Raw genomic sequence first — 18,186 nt, forward strand, 5'->3', positions numbered from 1 at the left:
AATGTCCAAAGCGTCACATGTATGACGCCTTGGGATGAGAACGGGCTGGTTATTCACACTGAAAACCAATGCTGCTCGGTCTTTCTGCCACTCGGTGGACGTAACCACAGTCACTCCGGCCGACGGTGACGTCATGCGCATACTCTCTATAAGAGTGCTTTAGTTTAGAAAACCAGTGATTTTTAAAAATGATTTGAACCCTTATTAATGTTTTTAATGTACTGTTGATTATTTTTTAATCCACATTTTTGTCCACTGCTTCCACATGCCTCTGCTACAAATGCAGTTGTGACCAGATCTGCCCTGACCACCTACAAAAGTGCCTTTGATGATTAAATGGTAAAGCATTTTCGAAATGCTTTGAGCCCTGTCTTTATTTAGTGTTGTCCATCGCATTCAGATAACCTGAAACAACTGTTAATAAGGTCTGAGTGGGGCCAATTGTGTCACTCGGATCGCAAGCTTTCAAAACGTGCACTGCCAAGCAGTTTTATTCCTCCTCAAACCGTGAGCTGTGAACATTTTCTGTCAAGTAGGATAGATTGTCAGACTGAATCTTTTTGACAGCTGGTATCACAGCACTGGAGGAGCCGTCATCTGGGGAAAACCAGAACTGATGCTTTCAACTATGTTATGTATTGCACTATGTTGCATGTCTTTTTCACCTCCACACGATGCAGTTATTATATCTTAATTAGATATTTAAGACCCATAGCATGCAAACAGACATTTCATGTTACCACTATGCAGTACCGTTCTGTAATTCTGTATCTATATTTGGAGGTTTGCCCTGTTTGCTGGTCAGATTCTCACAGTGACTTAAATTTATACAGCCAGTTCACACTCAGCGTAAATGTGTGTGTGTCGTGAGGAGAGTGTCACAGATAATTTGCAGGTTCTTGCGTGAGGCTAACAGGAACCTGTATGGGGTCTTCACAACCTGCAGCGCTTCTCTTAACCTCCTGGTGACAGAAGCACCAGCCATTACTGTTATCTGTCTGTGCCGGGCTGGGCTTTCCCACCTATTCTACTACAGGCGCTCCATTAATGCGTCAGCATGACGTCTCCTGCCTCCCTCGGCCTCTTATTGATGTGTTTGGAGTTTTTATTATACCCGAAATCTTGGCTGTTTGAGAGGATATCACGTGAGAGCATTGGAAAGACTCGGGTACTAAAGGGATAGTTCAGCCAAAAATTCTGCTATAATTTAGATACCTTCATGTTTATTGTTTATTCCAAACCGGTTTGCATTTCTTTCTTTTGTGAAACACAGATATACTATGAAAGTCAATGGGGTCCAATGTTAATTTGCACCCATTAGAGCCCATTCACTTTTAAAATGTCTTTTAAAAGAAATTCATAAAGTAAATGATGACAGGACTTTTTTTATTATTATTATTGATTTTTACTATTCTAAGTACATTTCTGGTTAACTCTTATCAATTGAAATTAGAAGAAAGTGTCTATTAAATAGATTTTCAGTGACACAACTTTTTTACTAACAGATTTACTAACTCTTGACATTATTGTCATATAATAATTTTCATCAATGTAATATATAATTTTCAGTATATCTGAATATAGTGAAAACATTTTGTAATAGTATGTTGTATTGTGTTTGTTGGCAAAGCTTAGTTCAGCCACTGACACAACTTACCCCAAAGCTGATACCAGATGCTTCATTTGATAATTCATTGCCAATCTTTAGCCAATCAATTGGCATGATTTTATACAGTACATTGACAATTCGCCAACATGTATGATAGATATGTTTTATACCAGGATACGTTTGCAATGAAAAAAATCTCATTTGACCTGTCATGAAAAAAAATAACTTGTATTACTATGCAGGGCTTGACATTAACTTTTTTGCTCACCAGCCACTGTGGCTAGTGGTTTTCCAAAGTTTCTAGCCACTTTTATGCTTGAAAACTTTGTGTTTGAACACAAACCCTGTGGGAATTAGTAAAATTATGTGCAGTACGCGCAATCCCACGCCGAAATTCAAGCCCTGTAACACCAACAATATTCATCTGGAGCAAAAGAAATGAGTGAGTAAGGAGAGGAGGGTTTGTGTGTCACTCGCTGTCGGAGAGATGAGAGAGAGAGAAAGAGCAGCTGGTATTTTGTATCTATTCTGCGGAAAATGAGTATGGAAGCATTTCAGATATTTTAGTATCAATGTATTGAAAATCGATATTTTTTAACAGCATTGCTCTTAGTTTATTATTTCAGGTGCCGTAAAAGACTACAATTGATGAAATGTTTTTATTTAGGCTATATATAAAATGAAACCCGCCAAAGTGGCTAGTAGGAGTGACTGTTACACGCCACTGCTGAAATCCACCCGCATTTGTCAAGCCATGTTACTACGTATGCGGGCCCTTTCTAAGTATACTGTAGGGTCATGTGACAAATTATGCAGCTAGATCACACCGTTTACTCAGACAAATTTGCTCGATTGCTGTTTGAACATATTCATTAATATTTTTTTTCTACTTGTGTGCATACTATTCATGCTATTTATACTTCATATCATTGCAAGATGTGTCCACAATGCATATTTCATGCAACCTACATGCTGAGGCATAATGTTGATTTTTCACTGCAGTGTTTTTGAGGCTTCTTAATCTCTGTTTAACTAATGTCTGAGAAGATGTCCTGGGAGCCCCAGTGTTTACTTTGGGTGGTCCTACGACAGCTACGCTTTCTGTCAGAAGATTGGGCTGAGCTTTACCTATCCCTCTTGCTCTTTCTCTTTCTCTCTCGGTACACTAAACTGAATTTGAACAGCACATGGTCTCCGGAGTGGCCGGTGTGTAATTAGTAAACCCAACTAAAGAACAATCTGTGAGATCCCATTTTCACTTCTGGTTTAGTCACGACTCATTTCACACAAACACACTTTGCAGTGCTCTCTGTTTCCTGTATATTGATCGGTTGTTGTAAGGTCTTTGGTCAACTGGACTCAAGTTAACGTACATGTTAAGACAGGTCAAAGTGCTGAGTTTATATATTTTTTGCAGCAGCAGGATGTATGTGCTCTGTTCAATATGGAGTTTGTCTGGCTGGTTTAAAGCCAGGAAAGGGCTTTGCTGTTGTTTTTCTCCCCTGTGGTCACAGATCTGTCCTTGTCAGCTGTTTCACTTGTTCACAGCTCTCTGAGAGCTGAAGCTGAGATGCTGAAGCCTTTATTTTGAGACATTCACTGTTAGCGATATTGCTGTTTGTATTGATGTACGACCTTAATAAGAACTTGGCTGCGATCCTTACCAGTGTAAGTGCTGTACACATGAGATGTGACCCTCCAAATCATCAGTGTCGTGTTATTTTGAAACCGATCACTATATTTAAGAAGATGTGAGCAGCTACGGTCTCTGGGGTGTAGATCCAGCATAAATCATGTAATGCTGGCACACACTTCTTATATGAAACACTTCTGTCACTTTGTCATCTTTGCTCATCACGTTCCAAACTGTCTTCACAACGGCTAGGGAAAGCTTTCAAATATGTGTTTTCCCAAAATCCACTGATAAAAGTGGAGAACTAAAGGACTTTTTAATATTTACTCTATATTTATCTTACTCTAAAACTGTATTTTCCATTTACGAACTGTCATTTGTGGAGTACAACATACATTTGTTTCATATTTAATAAAACACATGACATTTGAACTTATATTGCTCATTTGGACATGAGAATGACATTGTTTTCTTTTAGTCCAGTAGTTTTCGGTCTATAAATTGTCATTAGGTCTACTCACACTAAAGCACTGGATTCAGACTATTAGTTTTCTAAACACTGGCTTAGTTACAGTTATTAACAGCATGTCTGTGATGTCTAGATGTGTCTGGAAAGGAAGATCATGTGCCCTGTAAAAGTGCATCACAAACCCCTTGAAATAAACCAAATGTGTTTATAATTATAACTAGGTGTGTTTGTCGAATTAAAAAATAACTAATACATCACACAGATTTCTGTAATTACAGAACATGTTGTAACAAGTTTTTTAAATGAACTTAAAATAATGTTCATATAAAACCATTATAATATGGGTTCATTTAGCCGTACCTTTTAAATAGTGTGTTTGTTGATGTTTATGCTGTACAATGTTGCACACTCATTTTTCACACAAGTAATTTAATACAAGTACTATTTAAAACATTTGGCATCAGTATTTTTATTTGACCATCATTGATAAAACGCAATTGTTCATATATATTTCCGCTCTTAACACCAGTGTGTCTTAATCCCATACATGATAAATGGAAGTTTACTGACATCATGAAAGACTGGTATCCCAGCATACAGCACATGTGGGTCGTCCCATCAGAAGCAGGGGTGAGCAGTGGACCATCTGAGAGCTGGATCATACAGTGACCCTCTGGGGGAACGCATTAGCTAAATTAGCATTAGCTATTTCAGGAATTGGCCAAGAAGATGCTTCGTTAATTTAGTTTGATGAGCTGAACAACAACAGTTAATTGCAGAACTTTTTCCCAGCTTTAATTATATCATAATGTATATAATTGATGGAAGGAATAAATTAAGCCGTTAGCCAAGTTAGCCTGAAAACAGCAGGTGATTTGCCAGTAGATAAATGTCTTTTGGATTATCTCTTTCTTTAAAACGCAGAGCAGAGGTGTGGATTCAGAAGATAATTCAATTTAACTGGTTATTTATCAAAAACAGACTGGGTATTTTTTCGTGGGCAAAGGGAAAAACAGGAACATGTACAAACCAATAATATTGAAACAATAGTGGTATGAAAGCTAAGTGGGACAAAATGGAAATGTGTTTTGGTATATATTTTTATTATATTTCATTACTATTTTATTTATCATCTTCCACTATTACTGCTGCTGCTCTACTAATATTACTTAAAGGGATAGTTCACTTCAAAATGAAAATTCGGTCATCATTTACTCACCCTCAAGTTGTTTCAAACCTTTTAAACGAATTTCTTTCTTCTGCTAAACACAATGGAAGATATTTTAAAGGAAAAAAATACTATGGAAGACAAGATGGGGTATATCACCTGTTTGGTTACCGACATTCTTTGAAATACCTTCATTTGTGTTCAGCAGAAGAAAGAAACTCATACAGGTTTGAAACATCTTAAGGGGGAGTAAATGATGACAGAATTTTCACTTTGTTCATCAAGTGAACTATTTCTTTAAAATCAAGTGTAGCATCAGTTCTGGCAGGTCACGTTAGTCAAGTTCGCATCAGCTGATTCACGGCTACCTATAGGAATACGGTGGCAATCACAGCATTCCTATTTAAGTTGCCTTTAGTTATCCTTCAGCTGATTTCAGTGTGTTTCTCAGGAGCTTATTACCCTCCACATCCCCAGCTGCTTCTCTTGTCCACAGTGAGGATTTAATCCTTAATGTGATTGTCATCAAAAACATGAATGTATTGCAGATATCATTAGTGATGCTTCGGTTCTGTTTATCGCTGCTCTCCCTGTTCTTATCCATACTAGGCTGCATGTTCCCCACAACAGAACCATACCGCCAATCCAATTTGTCAGTTGTCTTTGACGGAATTGGTGAGTGAAAATTGTTTCAAAGATCAGAGCCATAGCCGTGTGGGAAAGCGCTCCGACATACAGTGGGGTTGCACTTCATGCTACCCAAATTCGAGTCCTGACTCGAGGTCCTTTCCCGTTCCAATTCCTCTCTCTCTCTCTCATAATTTCTGTCTTATTTAAATAAAATCCAAAAAAGCCACAAAAAAAAAATCCTATACATTTGTGTGTGTGTGTGTGTGTGTATCCTCTATTGTTTTCCTAAATATTCGATTGGTTGACATTGGTATCTAATGTAATGTTATCTTAACTGTGTCTCCTGCAGAGTGTGGATACAGTGTGTTCGCTGTACAACTCCTTCCAGGAAGGCTCTGGGGGTCTGATGGAGGGCCAGGAAGAGCAAACGGGGCCAGAGGTCCCCATGCTCAGGCCCTGTCCGCGTCACATGTCTGCCACAGAGAGACTGCGAAAGGTCATCCAGGAATTAGTGGACACAGAAAAATCCTATGTAAAGGTGAGAACTGACCCTCTAATCCCCTATTAACATAGTTAGGCATAAAGAAATGATCGCTCACGTCGAGTAGAAATCCATGTAGTCATCTGTACGATACTTCGACTTCATTAAAACGGAACCGTTTCACAGATTTATCCGGCGCTATGTTGATCTGGAAGTCACACCTCAAATTAATGATAGACCTATGAGGTGAAAATGGCTGTTTTAGCAAAACACGTTTGATGAATAGAGTCCCGAAGGACCGCCTATTAATTAACTGAAAAGAGCCTCCCCTCTTATCTGTTTCCTCAGTAATACTGAGACTGGCAACACATAAATTACCATATGCACGTTTTACACTGCATAGTGAACCTTTAGATGGCGTTAAAAGTGTTCTGTTGTAATGTGCTCTGCATGGTTAATAGGTGTCTGATTATTCCAGCGGTCTGTGATTTGTTGTGTGTGTGTGTGGGGGGGTCCTGCGCTGGAGCTATTTGTCTGTGATATGCTGCATCGGCACTGGCAGACTGCTATAAATCAGCCTAATGAGAATGTTGAGGTTGATGCACCGACAGCCTGCCGATGCCATAACATGGCCGCCGCACATGGCACAGACTCGGGAGCTTTCAGGGGGAGACTTTGGCTGTTTAAACCTACTGTATCTGTGACAGGAATCTCCCTGATTAATGGCTTTGCTTTAAACCATCACATTTAATTACTTTTAATATGAAACAAAATCTGAGCTTTCAAATTCTGTCAATTTTATAATAAAATTCAAACAATAAATGTCGTTTTGAACCTCTTTAATGTGGCGTCAGATGCTTTTCACGGCTTTTTGTGTTTTTACTTTTGACATTCTCAAAAGTACGATTTTTTTTTACTTCGTGTTTTTACTACATGCCTGCGCACATATATTCAAACGCGCATACCTATAGAAGGAACTCTTAATACGCATGTGCACACCGTCAGCATTCTCACAGGTTCGCGTTTTTAAAGTTTGCGTAGAGAGAACTTAAGACTTTTCTGTTAAAACAGTGTCGTGTTAGCGGCCCCTAAGTTAATAACTAATGATCGTTGCGACGGAAGTGAATCAATTAAAACTAACTTTAACTGGAAAATAACTTTATTCTAGAGCTGTCATAAAGCCAAAACAATCTCTGTTACTTTAATTTCCTATTATCACTGTAAAGCAGCTTTGGAACAATCTACATTGTTAAAAGCGTTATATAAATGAAGATGACTTGACTTGACTTGACTAAAACATAGGTGAAGAAGAAGCAGAAACAAGCTATCCCTGAGTCTCCATACTATCCATCATTAATAGTATGTGAGATTAGAATAAGTGTGTCCCAAAGCATAGTATATTGAAAAGAGTATGCCAGAAGTCCCCGGATGGTCTAGCCTACTATTCCCGATGGATTTTCGAAGTGTGGATCCGTGCACACTATAAAGGCTAATATTACCCACAACCCATTGGGCTTTGGAGGAGGAACTACAAACACGAGTAAAAAAGTGTTAAAAAAACTACAAAACATGGGAGATTTGTGCGACCGATGGTGCAGATAAAGGTTTGAGTCACTAATCAAAGTTTAACCTGCTAAAAAAATATTTATTTAATGTTATCCGTATTATATTTCATCTGCAATAACAATGTGGACTTTTATAAATATCCGTTTGGCCATTAATTTTTAAATTCATAATTATGCATTAATATGAGGAGAGTCTCCGCATGAGAGACCAGTGACTGCAGATCAACGTGCTACTGCATTTCTCTCTGATTTTAGAGGATTTTAACTGTGTCAGAATGCGACAGAGAGCAACCGTTAAAGACGTGATAGTATGTCCCAAAGCTTGTCTACTTTTTGCTACACACTAAGAATTATCTACTTTTTCTTCACAAAAAGAGTACACACTTTTAGGGTGTAGTATAAGTAGGCGAACTGAGACGCAGCATATATCTTATGTGAGCAGATGCATATGTTAAATAACGCGATAATCAACATTTAAAAGCATATAAATCAAATCTGCCTAATGCTTTTGAATGAAATGTCGACCCAGGACAAGCTATAGGACCATGCAAGCATTAGGGGTGTTGATGGACTCGAAACGCAATTTTATTAAACTTACACAAATTCAAGTTTTGATAAAAAGGAATGCATGAAGCTAGAATAAAATGTTTACCTCAAGCTGATCAGCCTCTGCTGATCCTGCAGCCAATGAGATAAAAAAAAAAAGGACTTCCTGCAGCGCACTATCAGAGTTCCTCTAAACCCTCCACTTCCCCCAGCTCCACCTGCCTAGATCTGCTATGGGATTTATGTATGTGTATTTATGCAGCAGCAACAGTATCTTACATGCTCTCAGCAGTGCATCTGTGTATCTATTAGCAGTAGCAAGTCCATACTTGCTCTGCAGCAGCAGCGTAGCTAATCTAGTCCGTCAAGACCAAAAATACATGAACATATTCAATAATATGATTCAATTCAAAATTATTTCAAGAGTTGACATGATTGAAATGTGTATAGACAATTCAGTCTTTATTTGAGAGTTAATTTATTAAGTACGTAAGGGATAATACATGGCAAGCTGTGCATTAAACGATTTTAGTGCACGCTGTGGAGGCAAAGCATAGTGGTTGTGCATTTAAATTGTTTAGTGCACAGCTAGCTGTGGATTATCCCACTTATACCATGCTCATTTGCCAGCAGTTGCATCACTAAAAATGTTACTCCATCTTCGGTAGGGGTTGGAGTCATTACACACTCAATTCAGATATATCATTAAAGATTTAAAACATTTAAATAAACATATCAAGTAGTAAAAAATGTGTATGTAGTATTTTAGTTGATCACTCTTGTCAAATCTCTGATTTCTGGGACGCACCAAGACAATTTGATTTGCGATCATGCTCTGCTTGTTTCACTCATAAAGTTTACACTCATTTGTGTATCATATGTCATTTAAATGTGTTAAACCTTGTACGATATCAAATAGTAGAAAATGTGTATGATGTAGTTTTGTTGATGTATCACTCTTGTCAGAGCCCAGGCAACACGACAATTTTATTTGCGATCTCGCTCTGCTCATATCATTCATAAAGTTTACATTCATTCACCTCACATTTATTATTGCATAGTGATTTTAGAGGTTTATGTGTAATATATTGCTATGCTATCCCTGGCTCACCTGTTATCCAGCAAACACGAGTGAATGGGTCTGCCAAAAAAAGATTATATTATTCATTAATAAGGCATTCAACCTCGGGCACATCCCTATTCCTAACAGTTTTTTTTTTTCAGACCTTAAATTTATGAACTGACAGTATAAGGATACTATATTACCCATATACAGCTGGATATAATGTGGTAAAAACAATTCTGGAGATGTGAAAAGCTCATTCAAAGAGTGCTCAGGGTGTCGTCTTCTCTGTTTCTTCTATAAAGGACCTGAACTGCCTGTTTGAAATTTACCTGAAGCCCCTACAAAAGGAGACCTTTCTCACCCAAGACGAGGTAAAGCTAAACCCACACTGGAGATAGATGCAAGGGGTCAGTGTTAGATTGAGTTGTCAGATAACAGATAGCACAGTGATACATCTTGCTTCATTTGCCACAAGCTTGCATGTCCCCACTTTCCCTTCTCCAGTGACTGATGTCAAAGACTCGCACGTTTCAGACTGCCGCCCAGTGAACTGGATATGACCCTGACACGGCTCAGGATGTCCCTGAGGAAAGATCAGTCAATATGTGCTGAGAAGTGGGCCATATTAAAGCCCCGTTAATGTACGCCGGAGCATGCCCTCGCACACATTAGACAAGGACTAAACAGAAAGTGGCTTTAGCGCTGGTTCTTAAGTTACTTGTGACAATGTGGGTGGCAATAACAATTTAGAAAGAGGCCCGTGTTAGAAAGTCTATGCTAGCACAGCTGAAAGGAGATCTGCAGATTTAAATGGAGTCCATTTTCTGTGAAGTACTACATTTGTACCCTGTTATGTAATTTTCACTTTTATATTAAAGGCCTTGCACACTGAAATCCCTTGCTTGCATGCTGTTTTTAATGAATTAATATTGAAATATGGAAAGTTCTGTTTAATGGTTGAGGGTTTCCTTTCCCCCAGATGGAAAGTCTTTTTGGCAGCCTTCCAGAGATGCTGGACTTCCAGAAGGTTTTCCTGCAGACCCTGGAGGAGAAGATCAGCTCCTCCCCCAACTTCCACACGCTCGAGACCCCTGTGCAATTCAAGGTGGACATGCCAAACGTGGCTGTCATCATACTCTCGTCTGTCATTTAAGAGCATTTTAGTAGAGCTCCCTGTTTTGGGAATAACATTTTTTTAAGTTAAAGGAATAGATCACCCATTTTTTTTTTATTCTGAAAAGGTTTTTTCTTCTTCCATGGAACACAAAAGGGTTTATTGATTTAGTCACAAAATGTGGAAACCCATGGCTTCGCATGCCAAGTTTGAATGTGCAAATGCAAATGAGGGAAAGATTTTCAATTAAAAAGCTTACAATTGAGTACGACTTTGTATATAGCGCATGAGTCATCTAGGCTATGTTTATTGTTCTTAATGAATTTTTGTCAGTTTTGGAGCCCTGTATGGTTTAATAGTGATAAAGAGCAGCTCGAGCATATTCGCTGCAAAACAGCTGCTTTTGTGCTTCATGGAAGAAAATCAAAGAGGTTTGGAATGACTTGTGGGATGGGTAACATTAAAACTGTTACTTAAAGTCATTCTGACTTCAGTGAAAGACTTGATCATACTTGCTTCTTGATTTCAATGCTGTCTATCTTTCTTTCCTTACCTAGAAGCTGCTCTTCTCACTGGGTGGTTCGTTTCTGTATTACGCAGAGCACTTCAAACTTTACAGCGGCTTTTGCGCCAACCACATTAAAGTGCAGAAGGTTCTGGAACGAGGTACAGCATTACTCCTAACTCGCTTCATTTGTGAGCAATAGAATACAATATTTCTATTAAACAGAAGAATTTATCCGTGTCGGTCCTTCTGGGATGTTTTGAGCCGTTGTTGGTTTATCTTCTCATCATAATCTACAGAGTATTAATGATTAGCGTCTATAAATGTTGAACTTAATTTATGCGTGCAACATTAGCCTGGTTCTCCATCTCGGGCAGTCTGCCCAGTAAGAAATGAGTGAGAGGCTGCCCTGCCCACATTTAAAGTGGAAAACTGTACCATGGCCTCCTTTTTAATTCATCCCATTACAAGATGAGAGCAATCCTCAGAGCAGCCACAGAAATTGCACTGTAATGGCTATAAAACACAACACGCACTGTTTAACCACTGCTGGGTGAGGACATGAAACGCAGGCGCGACAACAGGGGTGTGTGTGTCGCTGTCTGTCAGCGGTGCTCGTAATTATATATTCTCACACACTGCTTCTGTTGTGCCAAGGTTTCCGTTTGCAAAAAGAAAATGACTTTTTTGTGTCGTCTTGTTAATTGCCTGCCAATTGCTCCCTGAAGTGTCAATCCATCTGGGGCGAGGAGTGCCTCAATTACTGCTCTAATAGCTCTTGATTTGAACCACATTTATCGTTCTGCGTGCTGTCGTGGTGTTAACTCCCCTCACAAACTCCTGCCAAGACAGGTCAGAAGGCTTCGTGACGTACACAATCTAGTCCCTCCGTACTCACCTTGGTGTTGTTCATTGTCTGCAGTGTTGCATTTACACTGCAGTGTTTTTAATGAGGCGTCAGGGAGCCTGTGCTGCCTCCTTGTGGAGGGACTTCTGTGCCCTGTGTGCATTTTACCTGCAGTGGCCCATCCAGAAAACACTATCCAGCTCCTCAGTGGGTGGCGCTGGAATTTATGATTTGTCTTTTCTCTCCAGCCAAAACAGATCGATGCTTTAAGGAGTTCCTCAATGCAAAGAATCCCACCAAGCAGCACTCGACCACACTGGAGTCCTACCTCATCAAACCAGTGCAGAGAGTGCTGAAATACCCCCTGCTGCTCCGCGAGCTGGTGTCTCTGACGGACACGGACAGTGAGGAACACTACCACCTCACAGGTACATCACCTGGGCTGCTTCAGTCTCATTTTAGTGGGTGGGTTGTTGAGAATTAAAGAGAGTTAAAGAGAGTTGAGAATTAAAGAGAGGAAATGCCCTTTTCATGCGATGAAAGCACGTTGTGACCAGGGGCCAGTGTGGAAATTGTTCAAAATAACATGAATGACATGAGGGTAAGTAAACTATGACAATTGTAGTTTTTGGGGGAACTAAACACAAAACAAATTCTGGGATTGTAATGGGCATTCCCGTTATAAGATGATGACAATAACAATATTGTTAGCAATATATCGTGTCACAAAATATGGCAATATAAAAATGCAACAATATGTATCGTGGATAGTGACAATATGAATTGTGTATAATTCACCTAAAATAAAAATTACTGTGAGAGAAAAAATTCAAGTTTTCAGAATTTTCGTGTCAGTACTACTAATGTATAATAATGCAATTGTGGAATATTTGTGGGTCCTGATAATGCCAAATGTCTGATGTTACCAGTAAAAAGTGGCCTACATTATTTGTAATATGTCTAGTCAGTGATAGAGTGCAAGCATATTCGTCAAATAATTCTGTATTTTCAGCTTCAGATTCATGAATATTTTTATTCTGGTGTCATTATTGTCCTGTGCTTTGGGTTCAATGCATCAAGTCCGAGCCTATTCATTTACACCCACAATGTAATATCAAATTTAGCATTTTAATCAACAGTACATTTTTTGTTAACCCTTTACCATATGTCTTGGAGTATTGCAATAATATTGTATCATGAGTTCAGTATCGTGATATGTATCGAATCGTGACATGAGGGTATCGTTACTCCCCTACAAACTGCAGTTACATTTTGGTGTAAACTCAGTTTTCTGGAATCAAAGCCCAGTATGAATGTATCTTAAGACAGTTTATTATTATTGTTACAGAGGCACTTAAGGAAATGGAGAAAGTGGCAAGCCACATAAATGAGATGCAGAAGATCTACGAAGACTATGGTGCAGTATTTGACCAGCTGGTATCAGAGCAAAGTGGCGCTGAGAAAGAGGTACAGACGCATATATAGTGAACGCACCAGGGTAATACCCTGTTTAACAGCATATTCAGTTATCATCTGTCTCTCTCTTCCTCTTTTTCTCCCAGGTCTCAGAGATTTCCATGGGACAGTTCCTCATGCATTCCTCTGTGATTTGGCTCAACCCGTTCCCATCACTGGGCCGTATGAAAAAGGACCCTGAGCTGACTGTTTTTGGTGAGGCTTTGCTCTTTTCCCATGAAACCATTACATTCTTAGTTGTGCCAAAATAAATGTTTTATACCTTAATATGTTAGTAGTTTTTAAACAAATGCATAAATCTACTTCTTAAATATTCTGAGGCAATATATGGGAAAGTTATTGTGTCATGCAACACTCGGCTTGAAGCTTTTTATAGCTTTGTGAAAGTTTGTTGGGCTTGTTTTGGCAGCAGTTCTGTAGCCTCAAAGACGAAGAATTCTGTCGTTTTCTAAAATTAACATATCTGCTTGACTCTGATTTATCTTAGTTTTTAAGAGAGCTGTGATACTGCTGTACAGGGAGAACAACAAAGTGAGAAAGAAGATGGTGAGTCTTGTTTTCACCTCGTCTAATTACTCTCGCAGCTCCCTAATGTCCCGTCATTTTGTCATTTCTTTTTCATGCATTATACTGTGACTAGTTTAGAAAACAATACTAAATATAAATATGAGCTGTCATTTAATTATTCATCCTTTTGACATATAAAAATACAGATTTTGGTACAAAATGGTTTTGCAGATTGCTTTTTTATAAATGGTGTTCGGTGATTTGAAGTTGTGGACTTTATACGTTCGTATAGTACAGTTTTATTAAAACAAATATGCACTCCTTTAATTTCATATGCATCCTTTGTTTGCCAGCCAACTTCAAGATCAGCCCATGGAGATCAGGATCCATTCAAGTTTCGTTGGCTCATCCCCCTGTCGGCACTACAGGTCAGACTGGGCAATACTGCAGGTAACTGACACGTCTGGCTTGTTTGAGCTCATAGAGACAGTAATAATTAACAGTCATTTTTAAATGTACCAATAACAAACCTTGGCTTTTAATGCTGTCTGAAGACACAGACTGCATCTGGGAGCTGATCCACACCAAATCCCAGAGAGAGGGCAGGCCGGAGACGGTGTTCCAGCTGTGCAGCAGGTAAGAATGATCTACTTGGTCATTTATAAACTTAGCTTATTCCATACAGAGCTTAACATTTGACATTTTCTCTCACTTGCAGCACTCCAGAGTGCAAAGTCATCATCATCAGGGTGATGCGTTCCATCCTGCGGGAGAACTTGCGTCGAAACATGCAAAGAGTTGAGCAACATTCTGAGAGAGTCTGTAAAAAGAGACTCACCCCCCTTCGGAAAACGTTGCCAGCTTCTGCTAAGCTAGGTCAGTGTGACCTCCCCTTTACTCACATGTCTGATGATGTGGAAGAAGTGGCCAACATCGTGATGCGTCACAGTGGAAGTGTTCAAGCTGCACATTACAGATCAATCGCTATAATCTTGAGGCGAGACTTCAAAGTCTGTTGACCGTTGGTAAAAAATGACTACATCACAAGCTGACTTTGAACTTCAGAACTTATTCAAATATATAACCATGGTCATAGCAACCATATATGATAGTGGTTAACTTTTAAAGAGCTGTCTGTCAAACAAAAGGATATTGCGAGTTGGCTTGTTCGTTATTGTACATGATGATAGTTTATCATAAATTAGAAAGGACAAGCTTTTGTATCATGTTATGTTGAAAAACAAACAAAAATATGGTAGAAGATGAGAAAATTGCGAAATTACAAGGAGAAATTCAAGTATCATTAACACACAGAAAAATGTGTACTGGAGATGCAAACAAGGATAAATGATGTGTTTTTGTACATTTTTCTTAAAATAAAGTTAACTTTGTCACAGCTGCATGTCATATCATTGATACTTGCATATCATACTACTTTATTACTATCAGAACAACCCGATGTTGAAACCAAAGCTTCAAACCAGAGTCCATTCAGCATGCTTCTGTTTTTTTTAAATAAAACCAAATAATCCACACATATGATGGCCTAAACACACACACTTTATTCATAATCTTTTTATTTGATGGAGAAATTTTTAAATTTTTTTTAAATGACAAAAGGTCAGTGTCATAATAAACAACATGTCTGATCAAACACTAGCATTTTTTGAGAATACTGCCTAATTTCGAGAACAGAATGAACAAAATTTCACCAAGTTGCCATTCCGGATAACTAGTATTGAAAGGAAAAATATATTAGATGGACAAAATGGTGGACAGCAACAGCGCAGCAATTTGGGCTGTCAGTCATTTATCTGTCATTGGGTCAATTCTTGTCTCAATTTGCCTGTTTATACTATGCCCTAAAAGTATGTACTGTTTTTGTGAAGAAGTACATATTTTTGAGTGTGTAGCAGAAACATAGGCAAGCTTTGGGACATGCATCATACAGTAATTGTGTCTTTAACGCACAGCTCTGTTAGAGGGCAGTGTAAACGGTGACAGGATGCCTGTAACTGTCAATCATCTTGCCACAATTAAAATCCTCCACTTTCAATTGAATTGAATCTCTTTCTAAATCGGAGAGAAGTGTTGTAACACATTGATCTGCCAGTCGTGGGTTTTTCATGCGTAGAACTCTCTTTGAGTGTTTGCAATTTGCATATTGATGCAATTAAATGTTAATGACCAAACGTATCACTATAAAAGTTCTCAATGCTGTTGCAGATTAAATATAATGTGAAAAATATATTTTCGTCAAGTTAGATACGGATCATGAATCACTCAAACTCACCCTTTATCTAAACCGCTCTACTTATTTGTCGGACTCCACCATGTTTGTAGTTTAACACTTTATTCGTGTTTGTAGTTCTAACCGAATACTCGTCCAACGCGCAATGGGTTGTGGGCAATATTAGCCGTTAGAGTCTGCACGGATCTGCACTTCGGTTTCTAACCGGAAAAAAATAGACCATCCGGTTATCTTTAAAAATACTAATTTCAACATACTATGCTTTGGGACACCAATTCTAATTTCGAATGCTATTTAGGATGGATATTATGCGAACTGGGTTCTGTTCATGGAGCTCTCACCTAATGAGCTGATGATCTGAACCTGTGTCGGATAAGAGAGACATACAAAATGTGCAGAGAGGTTGGTCTCCTGGACAAGAATGGAAAACCACTGCTCTGAAATGTCAAAACGTGATGTATTGATGATATTTGACCTTTGATATTTGATAGTATTCTTCCTCTAAGATCCACGACTGTGTTTGTATGTGCACCACAGGTTCTTCTCGAGGATTTTGGCTCTCTAAACTGCCTATAAATGACAGTCCCAACCCCAGCAATGATCCATTGAGGCCGTCTCTACCAGATTCAGATTCAGCCAGTGTGAGCAGTGGAAACACCAGCAGTGCCAGCGCTCCTCTGGATCCGCAGAGCGACCTCAAGGAATCCAGCATCATCAGTGATGAGGACCACGACCAGCAGGAGTGGCTCGATCCCAGTGCCATCGAGGCCCAGTTCTGCAGGCTTCGGGTGACCGAGGACTCCCAGACTCCTGCGCCCCGTGTGCAGCCGGAGAGCGCAGAAGTGGACTCTCCTGAAAGACGGCCTTCTATAAAGCGAGCTCACTTCGGCGCAGTCAAGCGTAAGTCTGGCAGAGGCACGGGTAGCCTCAGACGCAGCCAGGCGGACCTAGTGAACATGCGTCGACACAGCCACTCGTTGGACAGCCAGACCGAGGTGATGGCGAATAACGTGGATCTTAACTCACTACTGGAGAAGGAGTTCAGCGTGCAGAGCCTGACCTCTGTGGTCAACGAGGATTTCTTCTATGACAACACCACAGAGGCAAAGAACGCGACAGCTTCATAGAACAAAGATTAGCATGTGTTCAACACCTTGATCTAGTGTGGAGCCACATTATCCCATGCCTTTCCAAAGTTATCAGACGATTTAGGGAAGCACCTGAAGGCCAGTCTTTTTTCTATTGTGGAGCCACAGTTTGACAGACCTTTATTAAAAATGGCATTAAGCGTCGAGTAATTCTCCATGATCCATAGCACTAATGTACTGAACTGCCCACATAGCAACTGTTTTGCACCAGAGAACCAAATTACTGGTCTTGGTTATGCTGTGTAAGAAGGGCAAAGGCATGTGTGTTTTCCCACACACGCACACATATATTAAGAGCTATCCAACTACAGAACCGAATTTGGTCAGGTTTTTGATTTTGCCTTGTGTTTTGGACAATACATACATTTCTTGCTTTAAATATAAGCATTGCTTCTATTATGGATTTGCTTTGTATAAAATGTTTTATTTATTAGCAAGTTTTTATAAATATATATTTCATTTTAATAGGAATCTAAAAGGTTGGTTTAAGAATCTGTCAGGAGATTGATGGTTTAACGATAATTTCTCCTTTGTTATAACAAAGTGGTCAGCTGTAAACATTCAATCAGGAATTTAAATGTGCTATGATGGAAATGTACCTCGAAAATAAAGCCTGCAGTTGTCCTTTTTCTAGAATGTTCAAATGTGTAAATATTGTTTTTTCATGGATTACTGTGACTTGAAGAGTTTATATAAGTTTGACACTTCAGTCAAAAATAAAGGGTGTCTGATTATGTTATTTTTGTCCTAGTGACATCCTGTAACCTGCAAAAAGCACACTTTATTTTGCTGTTTGATAAACACAAAGTAATAAAGTGCATATTGTAAAATGACACAAATGAATCACGCTTTGAACGTTAAAGACAAGAGTATGGTCTTAGACACACAAAGAACATCAATCTTACTAGCACACATGTATCCAAAAGAATATGTTAAATAATTTATTCATCAAAGTCAAATTATTTTTAGGTAACTATGGTAAACGTTTTTCTCTGACAGATGGATGTCAGCCTCTAGCTGTAAAATGATTAAAGCATTCCTATAGCTGTTTTATGATATGAAAGGTTTTCTGGGCAACCCCGTCTCTTCCTCTGATCAATACTGAGAGACTAGGGGCCTCATTTATTAAATGTTGCGTCGAAACGTCAAAGACTGTTTTTATAAATATGAA

At 39.0% G+C, this 18,186-nt stretch overlaps 1 protein-coding gene across 5 annotated transcripts in view; it reads left to right on the forward strand.

Moving 5' to 3' along the window:
• The window catches only part of tiam2a (TIAM Rac1 associated GEF 2a), a 122,286-nt gene extending 104,627 nt beyond the window's left edge, over positions 1-17,659 (forward strand). For 4 of the 5 annotated variants that reach the window (XM_056255906.1, XM_056255905.1, XM_056255909.1 and 1 more), the window contains 12 exons: positions 5,859-6,047; positions 9,470-9,538; positions 10,147-10,272; positions 10,839-10,947; positions 11,882-12,061; positions 12,982-13,100; positions 13,196-13,304; positions 13,597-13,655; positions 13,970-14,066; positions 14,171-14,252; positions 14,335-14,492; positions 16,405-17,659. In XM_056255906.1, coding sequence (XP_056111881.1) covers positions 5,859-6,047; positions 9,470-9,538; positions 10,147-10,272; positions 10,839-10,947; positions 11,882-12,061; positions 12,982-13,100; positions 13,196-13,304; positions 13,597-13,655; positions 13,970-14,066; positions 14,171-14,252; positions 14,335-14,492; positions 16,405-16,994 — 1,887 coding nt within the window. In that variant the 3' untranslated portion in view covers positions 16,995-17,659. The remainder of the gene's footprint in view (positions 1-5,858; positions 6,048-9,469; positions 9,539-10,146; positions 10,273-10,838; positions 10,948-11,881; positions 12,062-12,981; positions 13,101-13,195; positions 13,305-13,596; positions 13,656-13,969; positions 14,067-14,170; positions 14,253-14,334; positions 14,493-16,404) is intronic. The other variant, XM_056255908.1, reaches the window with a different exon arrangement.
• The last annotated feature ends 527 nt before the right edge of the window (positions 17,660-18,186 follow it).

This window comes from Rhinichthys klamathensis, unplaced genomic scaffold (genome assembly GCF_029890125.1).
Source record: "Rhinichthys klamathensis goyatoka isolate OS25496 unplaced genomic scaffold, OSU_Roscu_1.1 h1tg000123l_1, whole genome shotgun sequence".
In the NCBI taxonomy this organism is placed as follows: Eukaryota; Metazoa; Chordata; class Actinopteri; order Cypriniformes; family Leuciscidae; genus Rhinichthys; species Rhinichthys klamathensis.